Raw genomic sequence first — 22,036 nt, 5'->3', positions numbered from 1 at the left:
AAAAATTTAAAAATCTTCCAAAAAATTTAAAAAATGTAAAAAGAGGAAGAGAAACTAAGAAGAAATTAGAGAAACATGGAACACTTAGAGAACCTTTTTTTTAAAGGTGTTTTCTCTGAATTGTTCATCATTTTGCCTGAAACTAACGTCATGGTGGGGGCTATGTGACTAATAAAACTGTTTACAGTTTTCTTCCAGTAACACAGTTTTTATTTAATTATTGAGGACTCCGGAGAATCTTGACTACTAAAATGAGGGGAAAACAGTGTCCTGCTAGAAAAAAACATAAATTTTCACAGAGGCATTATTCTGTTTTTCAACTCTCAGTTCTGTGTGATCCCTGTACTTGTCGATTCCTATGACAGCAACAACCCTGTATTTTGCTTTCTGGTCAGAATTAGTAGCCCTCAATGGTTTTCTCAGTTGTCTTGGATATTCTTATGTATTTATTCTTCCCTGTGAACTGAAGGACACATTGTCATTTCCTTAAAATAAAATTTCCTTGGCATTTCATTGGTATAACATAAAATCCACTGATTAATTTGAGGGCTAAATGACATATCACAACACCGAGTCTCTCCATCTGGTGAACTTGGCTAACATGTAATGACCATGTTCGAGTCTTAACGAACTCTAATTAAACATGACATCCCTGCATTAGCTGTGCTTGGGCGGACATCAGGAGGCCTCCAGGCGGCCTCGATTGGAGAGATCTGCAGAAACCAGAGGCCCGAGTGAGTCATTTGCAGGCCCAACACAAGAGGTGACAAGAATGATGGGATGGATTTTTGGAAAACGTAAACATTCAGATTTACCTGGGAAAGGGGCAGAACTTCCTGCAGTCAGAAGTGATGTGGACTCAGGCTGGGTGTGAGCAGAGAAAGGCACCTGTAAGCGGTTGAGGACACTGCTGCTGTGTCAGGAGTGATACTGATGTTTCCGGTGTATGTTTTCTTTTCTTAATGTACTGTGCTTTCTATTGTTATATGTTTGCCCTTCCTATGATTTCCAGTATTTTATAAATCATGCTCCTGGGGCGCCTGGGTGGCTCAGTCGGTTCAGAGCCTGCCTTCAGCTCAGGTCATGATCCCACGGCAGGGGATCGAGGCCCACATCTGGCTCCCTGCTCAGCGGGGAGCCTGCTTCTCCCTCTGCCTGCTGTCCCCCCTGCTTGTGCTCTCTCTCTTTCCCTCTGGGACGAATAAATAAATTTTTAAAAACCTTAAAAAAGAGAGAAGTGTGTTCTTTTGGGTGTCTTTCACAAAACCCAGAAAGCTGGACTTTTCTTTAACCCTGAGAGTCTTCTCTTTCTCAAAGAGGATTTAACCTTTTTGAAGTTTCCTACGATCCCCAATTACACAGTGGCCTTCTTGTCGTAGTCTATGTTTGACTTGATCGTGCTTTCTCGTTGTTCCCCTTTCTTGAGTAGCCTGTGTCGCAGCTACTTTAATTCCTCTAGCAATAAGCCCTCACATCTACAAAATACATCTATTTCTCTATCAAAATCATGCATTACCCAGGACAAAATCTTCAGACTTACCTTCTCTTTAAAAATGCTTTAAAAATGGATTTTCTCTTTTGTTGAAGTATAGGTAACATACAATGTTACATTAGTTTCAGGTATACGACAGAATGATCCAACTTCTCCATACGTCATGCTGCGCTCACCGCAAGGGTCCATCACCCACAACACTACTACAGTACCACTCACTATATTCCCCGTGCTGTACCCTTCATTCCCATGACTTGTCCATTCTGTAACTGGAAGCCTGGACCTCCCCCTCCCCTTCGCCCATCTGCCCATCCCCCCACCCCCAAGACTTCATTTCCTTCTCCAACTTCTTCCCTCTCTAAGGATTTTGTGGAAATTGTATTTTCATTTCAAGTTATTAATTTTATTTACATTTAAATAATTTTTCATGAACAATACATTAACTATCTTATATTATTTAAAGTTATTTCAACTTTAGGGGCACCTAGGTCGCTCAGTCAGTTAAACACCTGCCTTTAGCTCAGATCATGGTCCCACGGTCCTGGGATTGAGCCCTGTGTTGGGCTCCCTGCTCAGTGGGGAGCCTGCTTCTCCTTCTGCCCCTTCCCCAGCGCATGCACATTCTCTCTCTCAAATAAATTTTTTTAAAAAGTTATTTACCAGTTTCAATGTTTACCATTATTTTAAAAATAAACTTACTTTAGAATAGTGTTAGATTCATAGAAAAATGACGAGGATAGCACAAAGACTTCTCATGCCCCACACTCTGTTAACATCTTATCTTAGGACATCATGGTTGTCGAAAATATTGAGACATACCTGAAGTCCACGTTTTATTCAGATTCCCTTGGTTTTTACCAAATGTCCGGGATCTCATCCAAGACACCACGTTACGATCAGTTGTGCCTCCTTAGGCTTCTCTTGGCTGTGACCGTTTCTCAGACTTTCCTTGTTTTTGATGACCTTGACAGTTTTGAAGAATACTGGTTAGGTGGTTTAGAATGTCACTCAACTGAGATCTGTCTGATACACTTCTCATGATTTGACTGGGGTTATGGGTTGGGGCAGGAGGACCTCAGAGGTGAAGCGCCCTTCTCATCACGTCATATCAGGGGTACCTGCTGTCAACATGACTTGTCACTGTTGACGTGAGCCTTGTTCACCTGGCAGAGGCGGTGCTTACCAGGTTTCCCCACTGTAAAGTAACTCTTTTTTCCCCTTTCTATTCTGAGCTCTCTGGAAGGAAGGCACTATATTTAGCCCACACTTCCAGAGTGGGGTGGGGAGTTAGGCTCCAATGCCTTGAGAATGGAGATCTACATACTTTATTTGGAATTCTTCTGTGTGGGAGATTTTTCTCTTCCTCCCCATGTATTTACTTATTCAATCATTTTTTTATGTCAGTATGTATTCATGGCTATTTAATTTGTACTTTGGGTTATAATCCAAATGACTCGATGCCACTTTATTTTTTGCTTAAATTGTTTCAGCTTTGGCCATTGGGAATTCTTGTAGTTGACCCCTGCATCCCATTGACATAACCCATCACTGTGGGTTTTGTTTCGTCTTTTGAGCACTCTTTTTTTTTTTTAAGATTTATTTATTTTTTTTAGGAGCGCCTGGGTGGCTTAGTCAGTTAAGTGTTTCCCTGTGGCTCAGGTCATGATTCCAGGGTCCTGGGATTGAGCCCTGCACTGGGCTCCCTGCTCAGCGGGGAGCCTGCTTCTCCCCCTCCTCCCCGCTTGTGTGCTCTCTAGCTATCTCTGTCTCTCTCCCTCATAAATAAAATCTTTTAAAAAAAAAGATTTATTTATTTTAGAGAAAGAGAGAGTTGGGGGGAGGGGCAGAGAGAGAGGGAAAGAATCTCAAGCAGACTCTACACTGGGCACAGAGCCCAACTCGGAGCTCCATCCCATGACCCTGAGATCATGACCTGAGCCAAAATCAAGAGTCAGACGCTTAACCCACTGTACCACCCAGGCGCCCCAAGTGCATATTACATTTTATCATTATTGTTTTGCATGTCATCTTTTAGCCTCTTTATTTGCATCTATGTTTGTTTGTTTTCTTAGAGTACATCCTCAAGTAAGATTGATGTCTTGTTCTGATAAATAAACATATATTTGTTAAAATTTTAAGGGTAAATATGAAAGAAATAGAAACAGGTTGTAAAACTTTCAAACCAATTGAGACGGGGAGGAAAAGAATCATTAAAATGGATTCTTTCCAACAACCTTTTGAAATGGTGGGGAGGGAGGGAACAAGGACTTCATCAAGTTTCTTCAAGTTGTGTGTCATTTCTTCCATTTGGCACTGGGATGTGCAACCCTGGAGGGTGCTTCACACAAGGCTTCTGAATGGAAGACGACTCCAGTCTGAGTTCTTTTCAGGAAGAAGGTGCACCCTCTCTGTAGCATGTCCAAGGTGATGGGTCATGGATGCTCCTGTCCTTTGCCTTTGCCTTTGTGCTCTTGTTGGCAAGAGCGTCATTCCATGTGGGACGGGGTGGCTTTGTGTCCTATCCCGTGCGACGATTTAAGAAAAATGAAAGCCATGAGCACTTCATTCCTGTTCCTGAAAGCCCTTCTTTGTCGCCTCAGCTAACAAATAGGCTTAGTATCTCTTTTAAAGAGCTTGCTGCTGCTGCTATGCCATCAATATAATTGGTCCATGCAGGGGGCCGGGGGAGGGGCTTGGGAGAAATAGAGCAAACTGTTTCTGCCCGGCCATATTCCCTTAGCTAACTCTGCTTCATCTGTGCCAAGGTCTTACACCCTACATGGAGGCTGTTTCTTACTGGCTTATTTATTCCTAAACTCCAGTCAGAGAAACGGGAGTCTATTCTTATTGGGTCAACTACTTTCTATTGCTAAATGTGATAAATTTAGTAACAGCAGGGGGAGAATGTTCTGCTTGCTGATGCTGAGCAGGGCGAGATTGTTACTTTTGCTTTCTTCTCATAGCCCTTGCAGTGCAGAAACCACTGACCCTGCTTCTCCTCACCTTGCTTCCCAGTGTGACATAATCACAGTGTCTAAAGTAGTTTCCATAGAGGCTCTGTGCTTTGCTTTGACAGTTTCCAACACAGTCTGTGCTAAGCATAAACACTGACCCACATGCATAATGATCATGGTAGGGTAAGTGCTTAGTCTAGGTCTCCCCAAAAGAAGCCCCAGAGATTTCAAGCTATTTATTTGGTGATTCCCAAGAGGCATGGGCAGGAGAGCAGAGAAGTGAGACGAGGAAAGGATAGCCAATGAAGGATGTTTTATCAAGTCAAAATAACTGGAACTTAATCACATGAAGGAAGTCAGGGAGCCAGCATAAAACTGACATTGCCCTAAGGGGCAAGGCAACAGAGACTTCTGGGACAAGGTCTTTAATACCTCCCAGAACTTCTCGGCCACCATACTGAGCAGAGCAGCGGTCAGTTGCCAGATGGGGGATACGTGGGGAGTCCCAGCTGTGTCCCTCACAACAGGTTTTTCTCAATTAAGTTAATTCAGATGTCATAACATGATGCAATGGTGTAATGATCCTTGTACCTTGCCTGACCATAATTACCGGCATCTTTTCTTGCTAATAGACCCCACCCCCGATTCCCTAGAGTCATATGACCCAGCTGGGCCAATCCGATCACCTCCTGCTTCCTCCTGAAGCATAAAGTGAAGCAAAACCATAGGCTAAAAATCTAAATTAATAAAGCAATTTTTCTTTCTAATTTTCAAAATAAATTGAATAAAAATACATCTTTCCCGTGTGTGTGTGTGTGTGTGTGTGTGTGTGTGTGTGTGTGTTCATCAGAGCCCCCTGTGGCAGAAAATGGTAGCTGAGCGCCAAGATTTGTTCCCCCTTTCTTCCTGGTTGCTCAGCTAAACATTTCCCAGCTTCCCTCTAGTGACTGTGGCCACGTTAACTAAGACCTCTAGCCAGTGAACCGTAAGTGGAAGTGGTTTGTGTGTTCCTGCCAGGCCTGGCTCATAGAACCTCCCCCATAGGCTCCTCCAGGTTCTTTCCCCTAGCCCCTCACTGAGTTGGCCATGCCCAGCGTGACCCAAGATGGCAGAGCCAGAGTTTGTCCATTCAGTCCACAATCAGTCCCTTAGTGAAGTATGTGGAACAGAGCTCCTCTACCAATCTGGAATTACTCTAGATTGTTACTTGAGCAAAAGACAAACCCCTGTGTTGAACCGTTACATTTTACATTTACTTATTAAAACAGTTTAGCCCACTCTAACTGATAGGCTCCCTGACATCCCCCCTTGGACCTCCATGGATCCTGGATGAAGAATCCATGCTCAGGGGAAAAATAAAACGAAGCATAAATATATACCACTAGGAAGCAGGCAGCTAGGAGAATATGGGCCACATGTAAAATACCACGTACCAGCAACTCTTCAAGGCATATAAAGTCGAAATGACTTTGACGGGAGTAAGTAAAAAATTAAAATAGCAGAGGTAGCTTCCCAACAGGATAAACCGAGAGTGAGTCTCTTTAATTTGGAAAGAGAATTAGACGAGCAACTACGCAAGCTTGAGGGTTAGCTGGTGTCAACAGAATCATCCAGTGAAATGTGGAATCCTAGGACTTGGAGGTAAGAAGTTGTTTTATGAGAATATTAGCCAATATGAATGAATATACCATAATCAGAAAGGAATATAGGGCACTCATTCCCTTGAGGATAATACTGTAGGTCTTGAGAACAAATAGGATCTAGCAGGGTGTGGAGAGATGGTCACTTCATAATGGGTTGTGGAAGAGAAGTTAAGGATAGTCAGGACATGTTCTCAAGATCTTTTAACACTTATATAAAAACCAAAAATTACCACATTCTCCACCTTCAACAAGACAATAAAATGTTAATCGGTGAGTGGATTCTGGGTCAGATGGTTCTTTGGTAAGATTTGGAAGGTTGATCATTCGACAAATAATTATCGAGCAACTACTATGTTCTAGACATCGTGTGGAGATTATACCTAGGAATAAAACTACCTTGTGAATCAAGAGAGAGAAGGCAGAAAATAGACAGTAATGAGTACATTTTATAATGTGCTAAATAAGAAAAAATAGAATAGGGTAAGGGGAATTGGGGTGCCTAAGGGCCTTGCTGGGAAGGTGAGCGAAAGGGCCTTGTGGAGGAAGGGAATTCTGGACAAAGGGAACAGTGTATAGTGCTGAGGTGAGAGTGCCTTTGGATGTTCAGGGAATAGCAAAGAGACCATTGTGCCTGTGGAGTGAAGTTAGTGAGTTGGAGAGAAGAGGGAAATGAGGCCGGGAGGTGGGGGGACAGACCACATAGGTCTTATGAACAATTGGAAAGAATTTTACTTACTTTCTGGGGGAAATGGGGAGCCATTGGAGGGTTTTAAGAGAGGAGGACCATGAAATGAGTCACATTTTACAGGGTCATTGGCTCCTGTGTTGACAATGGACTCTGGGGAAGGTAGAAGAAGAGGGGAGCAACCAAGGATTTCGATCTCTCTTGCAGGGATCCAAGGGAGATGATGGCAGTTAGGAGCAGGTTGGAAGCAATGAAGGCGGTGAGAAGTAGACTCTGGATTCTATTTTAAAGGCAGAACCAGCAGACTCCCTGATAGGTTGGGAACAAAGAGAGACATTAAAAATGATTATAAGGTTTTTGGCCGGAGCAACTGAAATCTAAAAGACTGGAAGAGTAGAGCTACTTGGTGCAAGACCAGCAGTTCGGGTTGGCACATTGGAAGGTTGAGATGACTTTAGACATCCAGATAGAAGTGCCAATTAGGCAGTTTGTTTACACACGTCTGGGGTAAGGGAGGGAGAGTCAGGACTGGAAGTGTAAAGTTGGAAGTTATACGTGCATAGATGGTGTTAAAGCCTCAGGACTAACACCCGGTATGAAAGAAGGTATTGGTATTAATCTACTTTTTTCTTACTTCTAAGGAACCCACGAGCAACTGGCCAGCGTTATAAACACAAGGCTACATGTCTTAAGCCTAGGATTCCTTTCCCACCCCAGTCCTAACCTCTCTGTTCTTCCTTTCTTCCAAGACTGAAGTTGATTCTCTTTGATTTCGCAGGAGGACAAAAGCAAAGTGTTGAATCAATCATCTGGGGGCTAAAAGCCTGGATTGATTCTGATTTTGTCAACAGTGTGTGACTTTGGGTAAGTTAATTTCTCTGAGGCTCAAATTTTCCCATTTATAAATTGCAGATGATAATGGCTATCACAAAGACTTGCTGTGAGGATTCAGTGAAGTGATGTCATTAAAGCACTTAGTACAGTGCTTGGTGCATATATGTGCTCAGTAAACGTTAGATTAAAACCCCAGGATAAGGGACACCTGGGTGGTGTAGTCGGTTGGGCGACCGACTCTTGGTTTTGGCTCAGGTTGTGATCTTGGGGTCCTGGGATTGAGCCCCACATCAGGCTCTGCACTTGGCATGAGTCTGCTTGGGATTCTCTTCCCCCTCTCCCTCTATCTCTCTCCCTCAAATAAATAAATAAATAAATCTTAAAACAACAACAACAACAAACCAAAACCCTAGGATAAGACATTCAGTGACAACGTGGATGTGAATATAACATGATTGGACTTTTGCTCTTGTTCTGAAACAGGTTCAAGTTCTGTTCTTGGAGGATGTGTGTGTGGGAGGTGGTGATAAGTGAGGAGCCCATGATCGTTTGGGTGCTCTCAGTTCAGTTAAGCTGATGCTTTATTAATAACTACCTAAGTATTTAGTAAATGAATAGAAAACATTTTTCCTTCTTTTTTTCATGTAGTAACTGTGAAATAGTTACTAGAAATACTGATTTTTTTAAAAAAAGATTTTATTTATTTATTTGAGAGAGCATGAGAGCTCAAGCCAGGGGGAGGGACAAAGGGAGAGGGAAAAAAATACTTCCCACTGAGCAGGGAGCCTGACATGGGACTCCATCCCAGGACCTCAGGATCATGCCCCAGGACCCCAGGATCGTGTCCCGAGCCGAAGGCAGACGCTCAACTGACTGAGCCACCCAGGCGCCCCAGAAATGCTGATTTTAATTAACCTTCAGTTTTGTGACCCTATGGTATACTCTGCCAGTTGAATTTGGGGGGCCCGCTTACGTGGCAGCGGGGTTTTAGCATATTCCCGAAGTATTACTGGTAGCAGGAGTGGAGGTGAAAGATGGAGGTTGGGGGTGAGTCCCTGCCAGCTGGCTCTGAAGTGGTCTCTGGGTTTCCTCAAACTGGCGCATGGCCACAGTCTGGCTCTTCCCTGAAACCCCACTGCAGCTCCAGCTACTGAGTGCCTTTCTTACTTCTGGGTCCTTTTTTGATGCTGCCCCCTGCCCTTTGGATGATTGGTTCCTGTTCCTCCCTAAGGGTCACTTCCTTAGACAGACCCTCCCTGACCCAACTAGTCTATCATAAATCCTCCTATTATTCTATTTCTAGTGCCTGCATGCTTTTCTTCCCAGCATGTGTCACGAATTAATTGAATGTGCATGTAGAGCATATTATCTGACTCTTCTCCTGGACTGAAAGCTTCACAGGGCCAAGACTGTACCTTTTTTGTTCACTCTCACTCTAACTACCCAATACCCAGTGCGCATACATGCTCGTACACACACACACACACACACACACACACTGTTGAAAAATGACTTATTTACATACTTTTAATAATTTCCTCTATATTTCACTCATTCTGTATCTATTGATTGAGCATTTACTATGAGTCAAGCCCTGTTGTTGATGCCGGCAATGTAGCAATGAATAATGCAAGCAAAAATCTCTGCCCGTAGACTGCTTTTTTGCTGGTGAATCTGAGCATTTTATATATGTGTGTCTCCTGCGGTACTCTCTCAGTTCACTTTTTTGCTCAGTACCTACTTGATCGATGGCAACCAGGAGCTGGTGAATAAATGTTCCCTCCTTCCATCTTGCATTCTTTTTCTTTCTTTCTTTCTTTCTTTCTTTCTTTCTTTCTTTCTTTCTTTCTTTCTTTCTTTTCTTTCAAAGATTCATTTATTTATTTTAGAGAGAGCACAGGGGGGAGGACAGAGGGAGAGGGAGAGAGAACCCCTAGCAGACTCCGTGATGAGCACAGAGCCTGACGGAGGGCTTGATCTCACAACAATGAGATCACGACCTGAGCCGAAACCAAGAGTCGAATGCTTAACCGATTGTGTCCCCGCCCCCCCTCGTGCCTCCCCGTGTCTTGCATTCTGTGCAATTCCTCAGAGGGTCCCAGTAGGACTGAGCCCTACTTGCTCACAGGGGAGACCACCTAGATTAAGCACCTTTGGATGGCTTTTCTCTCCCTCCCTGTTTCATTTTTTCTGGTCCTGATTCCTTTTCTTACCCCTGTTCTATGGGATCACTTCCCAAAAGAAGGCACCTGCCCTCAAGTCCTTCTCTAACACTGCTTTTGAGGAGAACCCAGGCCACCAAGCTAGCATTTTAATTCTTTTGTCAGGTCATGTTCTACATTTCCATCTTGGGTCCCTGGCTGTATTTTGGATTTCTAAAGGGCAGGCATAAGATATTCCTTCCACCCCGCCATAGCTACTTATTCAGGGCCTGGCAAATATCAGCGAACACATGCTGATTTTGTTTTGATTTGACAGAAGGAAAGAATACAGTGACTATCTGTGCCCCAAGAGAGGCCAGAGTCACTTCTGGTGTAGAGACCTGTGTCTGATGCTGGCTAAGGCTGGGACTTGCCCGTGCAATTAGGGCTTTCTCTCCCCTACACCCATCCAGCTTCCCTCCCAGGCCCCTGTGCCCTTGATTTCCAGAAGCAGCAGGTCACCAGCTGCTGAAGCAGCTCAGGGTGCACAGCTGGGGGCTCACTCAAGGGGCCCTGCCTGCCACCTGCTTCCTCCAAGCTGGGAGTGGCAGAGGGAAACCAGCCCCTCCTCCTCCAGGGTGGGATGTACATGTCTGTCATCTGGTGCTGGAAACAGAGTGTCAGGACCCTGTGCCCACAGGGCCACAGTCAGGGACTCAAAATGAATGAATGGACGACTTCGAAATTTGGCACCAACATTGACTGGACCTCATGGATATAGGGGGTGGCGGGCAGCTGGTAAAGGTGCAAAGAGCATTGGACATATTTGGCAGACAAGAGTTGTAGTTATGGGTCTACCACTAATTTGATGCTCCTTTGGTCATGTACCACTTTTCTGCCCGCAGTTTCCTGAAAATGAGAAGGTTGGACTAGATGATGTCAAAGATCCCCCAGCTCCAGGATTCTTAAATTACAGAATTGGAAGGAACCTGATCTGTCAGTTATACTTCAAATAGTCCTTTATTTATTATTTTTTTTACTTAAAAAAACATGTTGCTAACAGCCCCGTGCCTACTGTAAACCCACAAGGAGATAGCACCAGCACATTTGCTCTTACAGATCCCCAGGTAGCCGTGCTTTCCTTCGTACCTACCTGGGATAGATTCGATCACTTGTTTTGTAATTGAAATTTTTTAAAAGATTTTTTTATTTTTAAGTAACCTCCACACCCATTGTGGGGCTTGAACTCACGACCCTGAGATCAAGAGTCACATTCTCTAGCAACTGAGGCAGCCAGGCGTCCCTCTAATACAAATTTTTATTGATATAATTGTAGATTCACATTTAATTGTAATAAATAATACACTGTGCAGTTTCCCCAATGATCACATTTTACAAAAACCTTAATATGTTATTAGAACTAGAATATTGACATTGATACAATCTACCTATCTTATTCAGATTTCCCCAGTCTTACTTGTACTTAAGTGTATTTCAATTGTATATCAATTCAACCGCCTGTTCTAAGACCACAAGTTCTAAAACCAGAAGGATCTCTTGTGTTTCTCAAAAGTGTTTTTATTTGCAAATCAAACGACAGAAATGTTTTAGTACACCCTGTACCCAGATTCACTGATTGTTAATATTTTGCCCATTTACTTCATCATTTTTCCTATCAACATGTTGTTTCTGAGTCCCTTGAAGTTGCACACATCATGCCTGCACATTACTTCAGTGTGTATTTCTAGGAATAGGGGTATTCTTCTACATGACCATGGTACTAGTTATCAACAACAGCAAATTTAACATTGATTAAATACGTTATTATCCGGATTCCAACTTTGTCCACCGAAATATCCTTTCTAGCATTTTCTTTCCTCCAATACAGGATCCAGTCTAGGACAAGGTGTCACATAAGTTATCATGACTTTTTAGCAGCCTTTAATCTGGAACATTTAGCCTTCTTTTTCTTCTTCTTCTTCTNATCCTTTCTAGCATTTTCTTTCCTCCAATACAGGATCCAGTCTAGGACAAGGTGTCACATAAGTTATCATGACTTTTTAGCAGCCTTTAATCTGGAACATTTAGCCTTCTTTTTCTTCTTCTTTTTTTTTTTTTAAAGTAGGCTCCATGCCCAGTGTGGAGCCCAAGGTGGGGTTCAAACTCAGCCCCCTGTGATCAAGACCTGAGCGGAAATCAAGAGTCAGATACTTAATCGACTGAGCCACCCAGATGCCCCTCTTTTGTCTTTTATCTCGTGGGCATGTTTGAAGAATACAGCCCCTGCCACTTTTTACTAGAAGTTCCTCATTTGGAGTTTGTCTGAGGTTTCNAGATGCCCCTCTTTTGTCTTTTATCTCGTGGGCATGTTTGAAGAATACAGCCCCTGCCACTTTTTACTAGAAGTTCCTCATTTGGAGTTTGTCTGAGGTTTCATCGTCGTCAGATTCAGGTTATGCGGTCTCCCTGGAATACTGCCTAGGTGATACGTTCTGAGGACATGGTATCCATCTACTCTCACTGGTAATGCTAATTTTGATCACCTGGTCAAGGTGTTGTCCGCCTGCTCCTTGGTAAATATTTCCCCCTTGTTGTGAATGAGCCTAAACCGTCTATGGAGAGACGCATTAAGCGAAGCAAATATCTGCTCTCCAATAAAATCCACTCTAGTGTTAGCATCCAGTGATGATTCTTGCCTCAACGAATCTTTACCGCACACTTCGAGTCCTCTTCCAGTATTTGAAACCAGGTTTTCTACGGCTCAGCTTTCTTACGTCTTTGGTTCTGGTCAGAGTGTTCTCCGTGTCTTCTCAATGTCCCCTACGATCTTTGGGCAGAGACTGGGCCGAAGTAGCACACTCAGCAGCCCCAACTGGAAATGAGCTAATGTGGGTTGTTCCGCGTTAAACTGTCCACCAGTGATTTGCATAATACAGTGGCCTGTGAGCACTTACTTCCTGGATCGTTTTCTGATTCCGCCCCCCACCCCCCACCTTCGGCCTCCCCCGACCGCTATGTCGGTGGTATTTTGTTCAGACTGTCCACCGACATACCCTTTTCCCACCGCCACCCGCCAGCACCCGGCTCTGTCCTCCCCCTGCTTAAGCCTCAGGGTTGCTTCCTAGGAGCCTGCCCAACCTGCAGGAACGCAACGCCTGGACTTCCACTGCTTTAGGGGCAAACAGTGCACGTCTAAGTCCCATGCTCCCCTTAGACTGACCCTAGACGGACTCCGAAAAGCGCTAGAAGTAAATAAGCGCGCGGGGAGCGGTGTGATAGCTTTTCCCCACCCAGGTAGTCCTCCGCGTACTTTCCCGAGCCCCGCGGCTCAGGTAAAAGCGCAGGGCGGGCCAAGGGCCGCGGTAGCAGGGCGGAGGGGCGCGGCTTCTGGTGCCTGGGGCGCGCTCAGCCGGGCGAGCTTCCTGGAGGGCGGCCCGCAGGTGGCGGCGCAGGCCGGCAGGCGGGCGGGGCAGTGGAAGGGGAGGGCTTGGCGCGCGTCGGGCGGTGACGGCAGCGCGGAGGGGAGGTNGCTGCGCGCGGGAGGGAGCGCGGGGCAGCCCGAGCACCCCGACGACCCCCGCGTCCCGGAACCGCGGACCCCGAGCCCCGCGAGCGCCAAGTCGGCGGCGGACAGCAGGAGGAGGGGTCCCCGAAGCCGAACCCCGCCGCGTGCACCCCGGTGCCGCCCGGCCGGCTGCTGGCGGAGGGAACCGGAGCCGCCGGGCGGCCGGGGCCGGGCCGAGGACAACGAAGAGGAGGCGGCCAGCAGAGCCGAGCGCCCGGGTAGCCCCGCGCGGGAGGCTCCCGGGACCGCGCCTGCTCCGGGGCCGCGCTCCCTGCGTCTCTCGCGGGTAAGACCTGGGTCCGCGCATCGGGCCTGGGGGGTGGGAGGGGAGGGACACGAGTATTCGCAGAGTGTGGGCGCGTGATGTGGTGGTGGCGGCGGGAGAGGCCGGGCTCCGGGACCCTGAGGGGCAGTACCCCTCTTGCATTGACCGCACCTGAGGGAGACCCTCGCGGCGCCCTAAAAGGTGACCATAGGGCATGGTGTCTGTCACACCGCGTGTCCTGGATTCCGGGCTTCGGCACTCCGAGATGACAGTGAGGCGACCTTCAAAGAGCCCCGAGCTGAGCCAGGCCAGAGAGTGAGCAGCACCCCGGGTCCCACTCACCCGCGAAACTAATGTAAATTACATCTAATGAGCGTGTCTGGGACTGAACGGGTGGCTTTTAGGAACCTTCCTTTCAGTTCTGAGACTTAACAAGTTTACTTTTGTCACTTTTTTTGACATGGGTTTTTAAATCGTTTTCGAATCTCCAAGGTCAGCCTCTTGCAGGTAAAAACAAATGTGATGAAGTGTAGTTTCTTCTTTTGTGAAGTTGTGTTTAGGGAAGCCCAAGTCAAAAGCCCAGCTGCTTCCCGGGCTGGCGCTGGATGTGCACACGAGCCCTTGAAGCCTCTGTGCTTCAAGCCCTTCCCTGCACTTGCTCAGAAACGGCGATCAGCGTTCACTTGGAGCAACTCCGAAGTATGAGTGTTGAGGCCTCTGATTTCTTTTTTAAAAAGTTGTTTTCTGATATTCCTCACTAGAACTTAATTGTTTCAAGCAACTGTGTAAATATCTGCAAGTGTGTAGGGAGGATGGGTACCCTTTCCTGGAGCATCTTTTGTTTATCTGTGGCAAGGAGTGACAGACAGGGAGACAAGTTAGGAACAGGGTCCTTTTCAGTTTGCAACTGCAAGAGTAGCAGAGAGGGAGGTGGCCAGACTGAGCAATGCTCAGCCCTGAGCAGTCTGCATTTGGGATGGTACCCCCCCATGCCCCAGCGCCCTGACAGGCAGGGAGTGTGCCCGGCAGGTTCAGAGTTGGACCTGGAGTGACAGACGGCACCTTCCTCTCTTTCTTGGTTTGAAAGATCACACTTGTGTGCCCTTTGATCTCTGACCCCAGTTTCATCAGAGAGGTTCCCAGACAAGCATGGGCTGAGCCACCTGGAGAGCTGAGCGGGGCTGGGGGTTGCTGAGCCTGGTTAGAAAGCCTGAGTCCATGTGCAGCAGGTTTGGCAAGAACTGGGTCTCTGCTTGACCCCAGCATGAGCCGGTTCCTGTTTGACTCCCTAGCGGCCTTTGAGATTTAGTTTCCCATCCCCAGTTCTTCCTGGAGGGTGTCTCTTCCCTGGGCTGTGTTACTCACATTCCTCCTAAAAGGACACAGGCCAGGGCACCTGGGTGGTTCAGTTGGTTAGGCATCTGCCTTCGGCTCAGGTCATGATCCTAGGGTCTTGGGATTGAGTCCCGCATTGGGCTCCCTGCTCAGCGGGGAGTCTTCTTCTCCCTCTGCCCCTCCCCTCTGCTTGTCCTCTTTCACTCTCTCTCAAAATAAATAAATAAAATATTTAAATAAAAAAATAAAAGGTCACAGGCCTTTTTTTTTTTAAGATTATTTATTTACTTGAGAGAGAGAGAGTGTGTGCTCATGCCGGAGCATGGGGGGAGCAGGAGGAGGAGAGGGAGGGGGAAAGAGAATCCTCAAGCAGACTCCCCACCCAGCACTGAGCCTGATGGTGGTGGTGGGGGGTGTTCCATCCCAGGACCCCAAGACCATGACCAGAGCCTAAATCAGTCTGCTGTTAACAGACTGACCCACCCAGGCGCCCTATGACACAGGCCTTTAAGTGGAAAACCTGGATTCAGATTCCAGCTCCTCTCTCTTTACTGGCTTTGTGACCTTGGGCTCTTATTTAACCTCCCTAACCTGGCTTTCCCTTCTGTGAGATTGCCTGCCTCCCCGGAGCAAACAAACCTCATTGGATTGTTACAAGGATTAAAGAGTGTTTTAAATGAAAGTGTTTGTAAAAGTTTGACTAAATGATGTGGGAGGGTTTTCAGTTTTCATTCCAACATGACTAGGTGTGTGACTTGGTAACCTTTTTCAGCCCTAACAGTGTTAAATAAAGCAGATATTATAATACTAATTATCTTTCTTACAAGTTTGCTGTGAAGGTCAAATCAGATCATGTAAAAGGGTTTTGAGGGGCGCCTGGGGGGCTCAGTCCGCTAAGTGTGTGACTCTTGATTTCAGCTCAGGTCATGATCTCAGGGTTGTGAGTTTGAGCCCCACATCAGGTTCTGCGCTGGGCTGGAGCTTGCTTAAGATTCTCCCTCTCCCCTCTCCCCCAAAAGGGGACTGTGAAAATAAAAGAGCAATATTTTCACTGAAAGAAGTTCCTGAACTTTCAGTTTCCCAACCAACAGCACATTCCCATTTGCCGTCTGATGTGGACTTCCTTCCAGTCATTGCTCTCTGAGCCCCACCCCAGCCTCTGAACTGGCCACACAGTAGGTCTCTGTAATTGCTAGATGACTCTTGGGTTGACCATCTCACATAGGTTCTTAGATTTTATTTCTTAGTTTCGAAGGAATGTCTTTTATCTACAGACACACTGTTGAATGGGCCTTCTGGTTCCTCGTCCCATTTTTTGGAACAAATACTACCCATTCTGACTTGCCGCCTTATTAGGTGTAGCCAAATGGAGGCCACCTGCGGTGCTGAAAAATTCAACGCTTTAGTGAAGAGACAGTAACTAATAGCATATGTGTAAATCTGGATGCCTCTGAGCTATGTATAATGCCAGTGATGTGCAGCTGCTTGAAGAAATGCTTTGACATGTTTTATGGAGGGACGAGTGGCTTTATGATTCACTGAGAAGCTCATTTAATTATGTGTTTGTTAGGAGTGCACCTGAGGTGGAAGAGGGTGGCACACAGGTGAAAGGCAATCTCTTAGCGTCCTTGTTTGGGCTTCTGGTCCTGCGTTTGAGGAAGGGCTGCTCCCAGCCTCACCTGGTTAGTGGGAAGAGGGCTGTAAATCTCTTCAAAGACTAACGCAGGGCAGTGACTTCTCCTAGTGGCCACGCACAGCCAGATCTCAAGCTGTGAACTGGATCATACTGATGCTTCTTAAACCTGCCCCATAATCTGCAGGGCAAAGGAACCCTGGAAAGGGGGACTTGGGGGTGCAGCCTGAGGTTTCTGACACTTTTCAGGGAATTTTTCAATGCGCATTCACGGATTCCTTTGATGGAGAATAGGATGCAGGATTCATCTGTTTGTTCTAATATAAAAATACTTTAAGTTGCTGTCTTGATTCAAAAAGCACTAAAGGAAGATGCACCTTACTTTCCCCAAGGCCCTGGGGGCTCCCTGCAGCATAAGTTTGTGTACCCCAATTTGAGAATCTTGGAACTGGATTATTTCTAGGGGCTCTGCTAGTTCCAGACTTCATGATGTCCCTGGACTTTTCAAAGCAGGAGGTCATCTCCATCCTAGAGATGAGAAGGGTGCTCCAATATCCAAGGGTATGTTAGTGAATTAAAGAACCACCAGAGTATAAATTATCTGAATTTGAATGTTAAGGAAGACCATGCTCTGGGTATTCAGGGGACTTTGAAGTCTTTTTTTTTTTTTTTTACCTCTAAGAATTTGTTGAAAATAACTGTGAACCTTTGGATGAAGTGGTTTGACTTTTTCTGGAAGGTATCCCTTGTAGAATACCATTCAGAGCACTTCTTTTTTATTGCACGCCCCCTTAGTGACCAGACATAGTTACTAGATAGTGAGATTATGTTGATTAAAAAATGCTGCTGTCTCCTGAGTTATGTTCACACAGATTAGCTATTAGCAAATCCTACATTGAATTACATAGATGCAGGTTTGTACATGTCACTTAAAATGGGGATTAATTGGAATAAGGGTAAGGGTTTTGATTTTTCTTCCCCAGGCTTAGAGAGAAAAAGCATCTCTGCAAATGGAGAACCCTGGGATTTTCGAAGCTCTCCGTCAGTTCCCTGGTAGTTTTGGTAAAATTGAAAAGTCCTTCTGGGCGGTTCTTTACATCACCAGCATGTGCTGTGGGCCTGGATTTTTTCGAGGGTAGCGTTCTGCAAGCTCTTACTTTTTAAGTTTTGCCAAAAGTAGAGAAGGTAGGACCTAGTGTAGGTTTGCTTCTTTTTATTATGCTCCTTATCAAATAATTTCCAGTTGGGGATGCGGTCACACACCCACCGTCTCCCATTAGAATGTTAGACTAGGTTTGGCTTCACTTAGGTTATTGAATCAGGAATCTGAACCAGGGGGAGCAGGTGAGCAACGAGTGCAGAAGCTGCCCTTGAAGTTGTCAGAAGAGTTTTGGTAAAAAAAATTTTTTTTTGAAGATTTTATTTATTTATTTGACAGAGAGAGGCAGCGAGAGAGGGAACACAAGCAGGAGGAGTGGGAGAGGGAGAAGCAGCCTTCCTGCTGAGCAGGGAGCTCGATGCGGGGCTCAATCCCAGAACGCTGGTATCATGACCTGAGCCGAAGGCAGACACTTAATGACTGAGCCACCCAGGTGCCCCAGCTTTGGAAAATTTTGCCAGGGGGGAGTAGGGAGGAAGGATTTCATTTTTGCTAGTTATTCCAAAGGGGACCAAGAGTCCAGGTTCGTGGTGGGACCACTTGGCCCTGGCCTGGGTGGAGGAGGGCGATGCTCACGAGAGGAAGATCCTGATGGTGCTGTTTGTGCCTGGGTTTTGCTCCCTGCTGTCCCGGCTCCAGCTGGTTGCAGGAGTGTAGGGCTTCACTATCCAGCCTGTGGCAGGTGGGCCTGCAGCCTGTCAGCATTACCTGGGACCTTGTTAGCCCTGCACAACCTCAAACCCTGCCACCCCAGACTTGCTGAATGTGCATCTGCATTTTATTTTCTTCTTTTTATATTTATATTTTTTTTTAAGTAGGCTCCATGCCCAGCGTGGAGCCCAATGCTGGGCTTGAACTCACAACCGAGAGATCAAGACCTGAACCGAGATCAAGAGTCCGATCGATGCTTAACTGACTGAGCCACCCCGGCGCCCCATGAATCCCCATTTTTTTTTTTTAAGATTTTATTTATTTATTCGACAGAGATAGAGACAGCCAGCGAGAGAGGGAACAGAAGGAGGGGGAGTGGGAGAGGAAGGAGCAGGCTCACAGCGGAAGAGCCTGATGTGGGGGCTCGATCCCATAACGCCGGGATCACGCCCTGAGCCGAAGGCAGACGCTTAACCGCTGTGCCACCCAGGCACCCCATGAATCTCCATTTTTAACATATCCTCAGGTGGTGTTGATGCTCAGAGATCTCTGCATATCTTCGTGGTTCCCCAGAATATTCTTTCCCCATGTACAAGGCCAGACTTCGCATATGTTGGGAAAAACAAATGGCCAGTACACACTTGTTCCCTGCCCTACTTGGGAGAGTCAGTGCTCAAGGTTGAATTCCACCTCTTGACCTCTCCAAAAGGAAAGGTGAACCCGGTCCCTCCCCAACGCCCACCTCTTCCCTTATATTGTGCGCACTGAATGGTAAAATGGGAAGATCCCAGGAGGGAGGGCACAAGCTGTCATTGTCAGTCAGCAGTGAGGAAAAGCAGTCCAAAATGTGGCCAGTTATTTACCCTCCCTGCCACAACGCACACCTAAAACATTGGGTGATGTTTCAGGTTCTTAAAAATATGCCAGAGTAGTGACGAGGTGGTTGTCCATAAGTTCTAGCCATGGAGTTGACCCAGCTACTCACACACTCACCTCCTCTTTGTTGAGCAGATCGGAAGTGCTGGTTCATATGCTTGGGGCATCACTAGGCAAGGTGGAAGCTAGAGAGAAGGGAGGTGGATCTGACTCCATATATAGGTAACCTTTCTCAACCTCCCTTCTTCTGTCCTGCTTTCCTAGCAGGTACAGAGGTCTCAGCCTAGGGTCCTCCTTCTGTAAACTCGTGGGGATGGGCGCAGACAACACACCTTTGCAGAATTCTCCTTTCTTGCCCTGGAGGTGCCCAAGATCCCAGTCTGAGAGATGAAAGGAAATCTCTAAGGGTGCCTGGGTGGCTCAGTCGGTTAAGCGTCTGCCTTCAGCTCAGGTCACGATCCCGGGGTCCTGGGATTGAGTCCCACATCGGGCTCCCTGCTGGTCAGGGAGCCTGCTTCTCCCTCTCCCCCACTTGTGCTTTCTCGTCCTCTCTCTCTGTCTCTCAAATAAATAAAATCTTAAAAAGGAAAAGACAAAAAAGTTAAAAAGGAAAGGAAATCTCTAATGTAATGATCAGCTTTTATTCTTTTCCAAAAAGTTGTGGTCAGTATATATAACAAAATTGACCATTTTAGCGGTTTTTCAGTGTACAGTTTCATGGCATTAAATACATTCACGTGTACAGATAGCACTTTCATCCATCCCCAGAACTTTTCCATCTAAAAAAAAAAAAAAACACGAACTTTTCCGTCTTCCCCAGCTGCCAGTCTGTACCCATTAAACCCTAACTCCCTGTTCCCCCATCACTCCAGCCTCCGCCAACCACCATTCTTCTACTTTCTGTCTCTATGAGTTTACCACTCTAGGTGCCTTATTTAAGAGGCATTGTACAATATTTGTTGTTTTGTATCTTGCTTTTCTCGCTTAGCATAATATCTTCAGAGTCCACCCATGTTGTAGCATGTATCAGAATTTCAGTCCTTTTTAAGGCTGAATAGTATTCCATTGTGTGTATGGACCACACGTTGTTTATCCTTTCATCCATCTTTGGACACTTGGGCTGCTTCCACCTTTTGGCTGTTGTGAATAATGCTGCTATGAACGTGGGCGAACAGATTATCTGTTTGCATCCTTGCTTTACCTTCTCTGGGGTGCATACCCACAAGCGGAATTGCTAGGTCTGGTGGTAATTCTGTGTAATTTTTGAAGACATGCCATACCATTTTTCTCATTGGCTGACCCATTTTATTTTCCTACCAGGAACACACAAGTGTTCCAATTTCTCCACATTCTCACCAACGCTTGTTATATTCAGTTTTTGTTCTTTCTTTCTTTGATAATAGCCATCCTAATGGGGGTGATGGGGGTTGTGTCTTTCGAGTCCCTTTTCTTTATTCTGATCTTCTCCCAGCACTAGCTACAGTCTTTGCCTGGCTTTGAGCTGTGGGGAATTCCTGAAAAGTGGAACTCTTGCTTCAGTCCTTGCTCCTGATTGCTGTTTAACTCTGTGGGTGTCACACTGAATTTACTTAGATGAATAAGGTTTCTAGGAGCTGCTAGTATTTTAGAGTCTGTGAGTTTATGGTCTTTCCTTCCATGCTTCCCTTTCCTTTCTTATTTTGAGTAGAAATTTGGGTGTATGAGTTGGGGGAACAAGGAGGACAACAGTGGAAAGGCTACTCAGTAAGACAGGACATCACATTTTGTGATTCTGAGTCCAGGATTCTAAAAATAAATTTGATTTGCCTGTTGGACCTTGCCTTGGAGTAGCGGTGTTTGGCGGTCTGATATCTGCATAAGTCTGGCAACATAGTTATAATGTCAGCTCCAAAACTGTGGGTCTTGCCCACCTTGCAGAATTTCAGATCTGCGTGGCTCAGTTGGTTAAGTGTCTGCCTTCGGCTCGGGTCATGATCCTGGGGTCCTGGGATCAAGTCCCCGCATCAGGCTCCCTGCTCAGCAGGATGTCTGCCTCTCCCTCTCCTTCTGCTCTGCCCCCCTGCTCCTGCTTGCTCTCTCTCTCTCATGCTCTCTGTGTCTCTCTCTCAAATAAATAAAATCTTAAAAAAAAAAATTTTCAAATCTGGGAAGAAAATTGGAGTTTTATTTAAACTAAAGTGGCAGACAGATTCTTGTCATATTACATAGTTGGGATCGATGAGCTTTGTGCCAGGGGACTAAAAACACCAACCAACAAACAAAAAACCAAACCTATGATTCAGGGATGGCCATATAATGATTTTGAGGAAAGGTGGGGAGAAGGAAAATGAGCAATTTGTTGCACGTATGAGTCACTGGTGGTGTGTCTGTGAGTGTTCCAGTTGGACGCAGAATTTCTGAGACAATTGGTTTACTGGCTTTGGTAGTAGGGAAGTGTCATCCAGAAGGTGGGTATTCCATTTCAACCTTTGCATCTAGAATATGTTTTAAGTGAAATGCTGAATCGTATGGAAATTGTATAGTCTTATGTACTTGAGTGGGGCATAGCCTTATTTCTATTCATTAAAAAAAATTAAAAAAATAAAATCCTCCAGATTTAATAATTTGTTGGGATAAACTGTAGCACGCTATTGATATGTTTGGAGCCATGTTCTTTTTTTCCCTTTAAGATTGGTACTTTTTCAGGGTTAGATGTGTTGAAACTGGCAAAAACTTGTTTGGGGCAGCCAATTTCTGAATTATTACCTTGTATGATAATCTCATATGGCCATTAAAGGGATTACGTGAATTAATGTGTATGCGT

At 45.8% G+C, this 22,036-nt stretch overlaps 1 protein-coding gene across 1 annotated transcript in view; it reads left to right on the top strand.

The window, feature by feature from the left end:
* Positions 1-12,763: 12,763 nt before the first annotated feature.
* LOC117802793 overlaps positions 12,764-22,036 on the top strand; it is a 65,676-nt gene continuing 56,403 nt past the window's right edge. The window contains exons 1-2 of the mRNA XM_034663552.1: positions 12,764-12,772; positions 13,082-13,600. Coding sequence (XP_034519443.1) covers positions 12,764-12,772; positions 13,082-13,600 — 528 coding nt within the window. The remainder of the gene's footprint in view (positions 12,773-13,081; positions 13,601-22,036) is intronic.

The sequence above is a fragment of the Ailuropoda melanoleuca genome, chromosome 6, assembly GCF_002007445.2.
Source record: "Ailuropoda melanoleuca isolate Jingjing chromosome 6, ASM200744v2, whole genome shotgun sequence".
In the NCBI taxonomy this organism is placed as follows: Eukaryota; Metazoa; Chordata; class Mammalia; order Carnivora; family Ursidae; genus Ailuropoda; species Ailuropoda melanoleuca.
The sequence above is the reverse complement of the archived record's forward strand: the minus strand, read 5'-3'. Positions and strand labels throughout refer to the sequence as shown.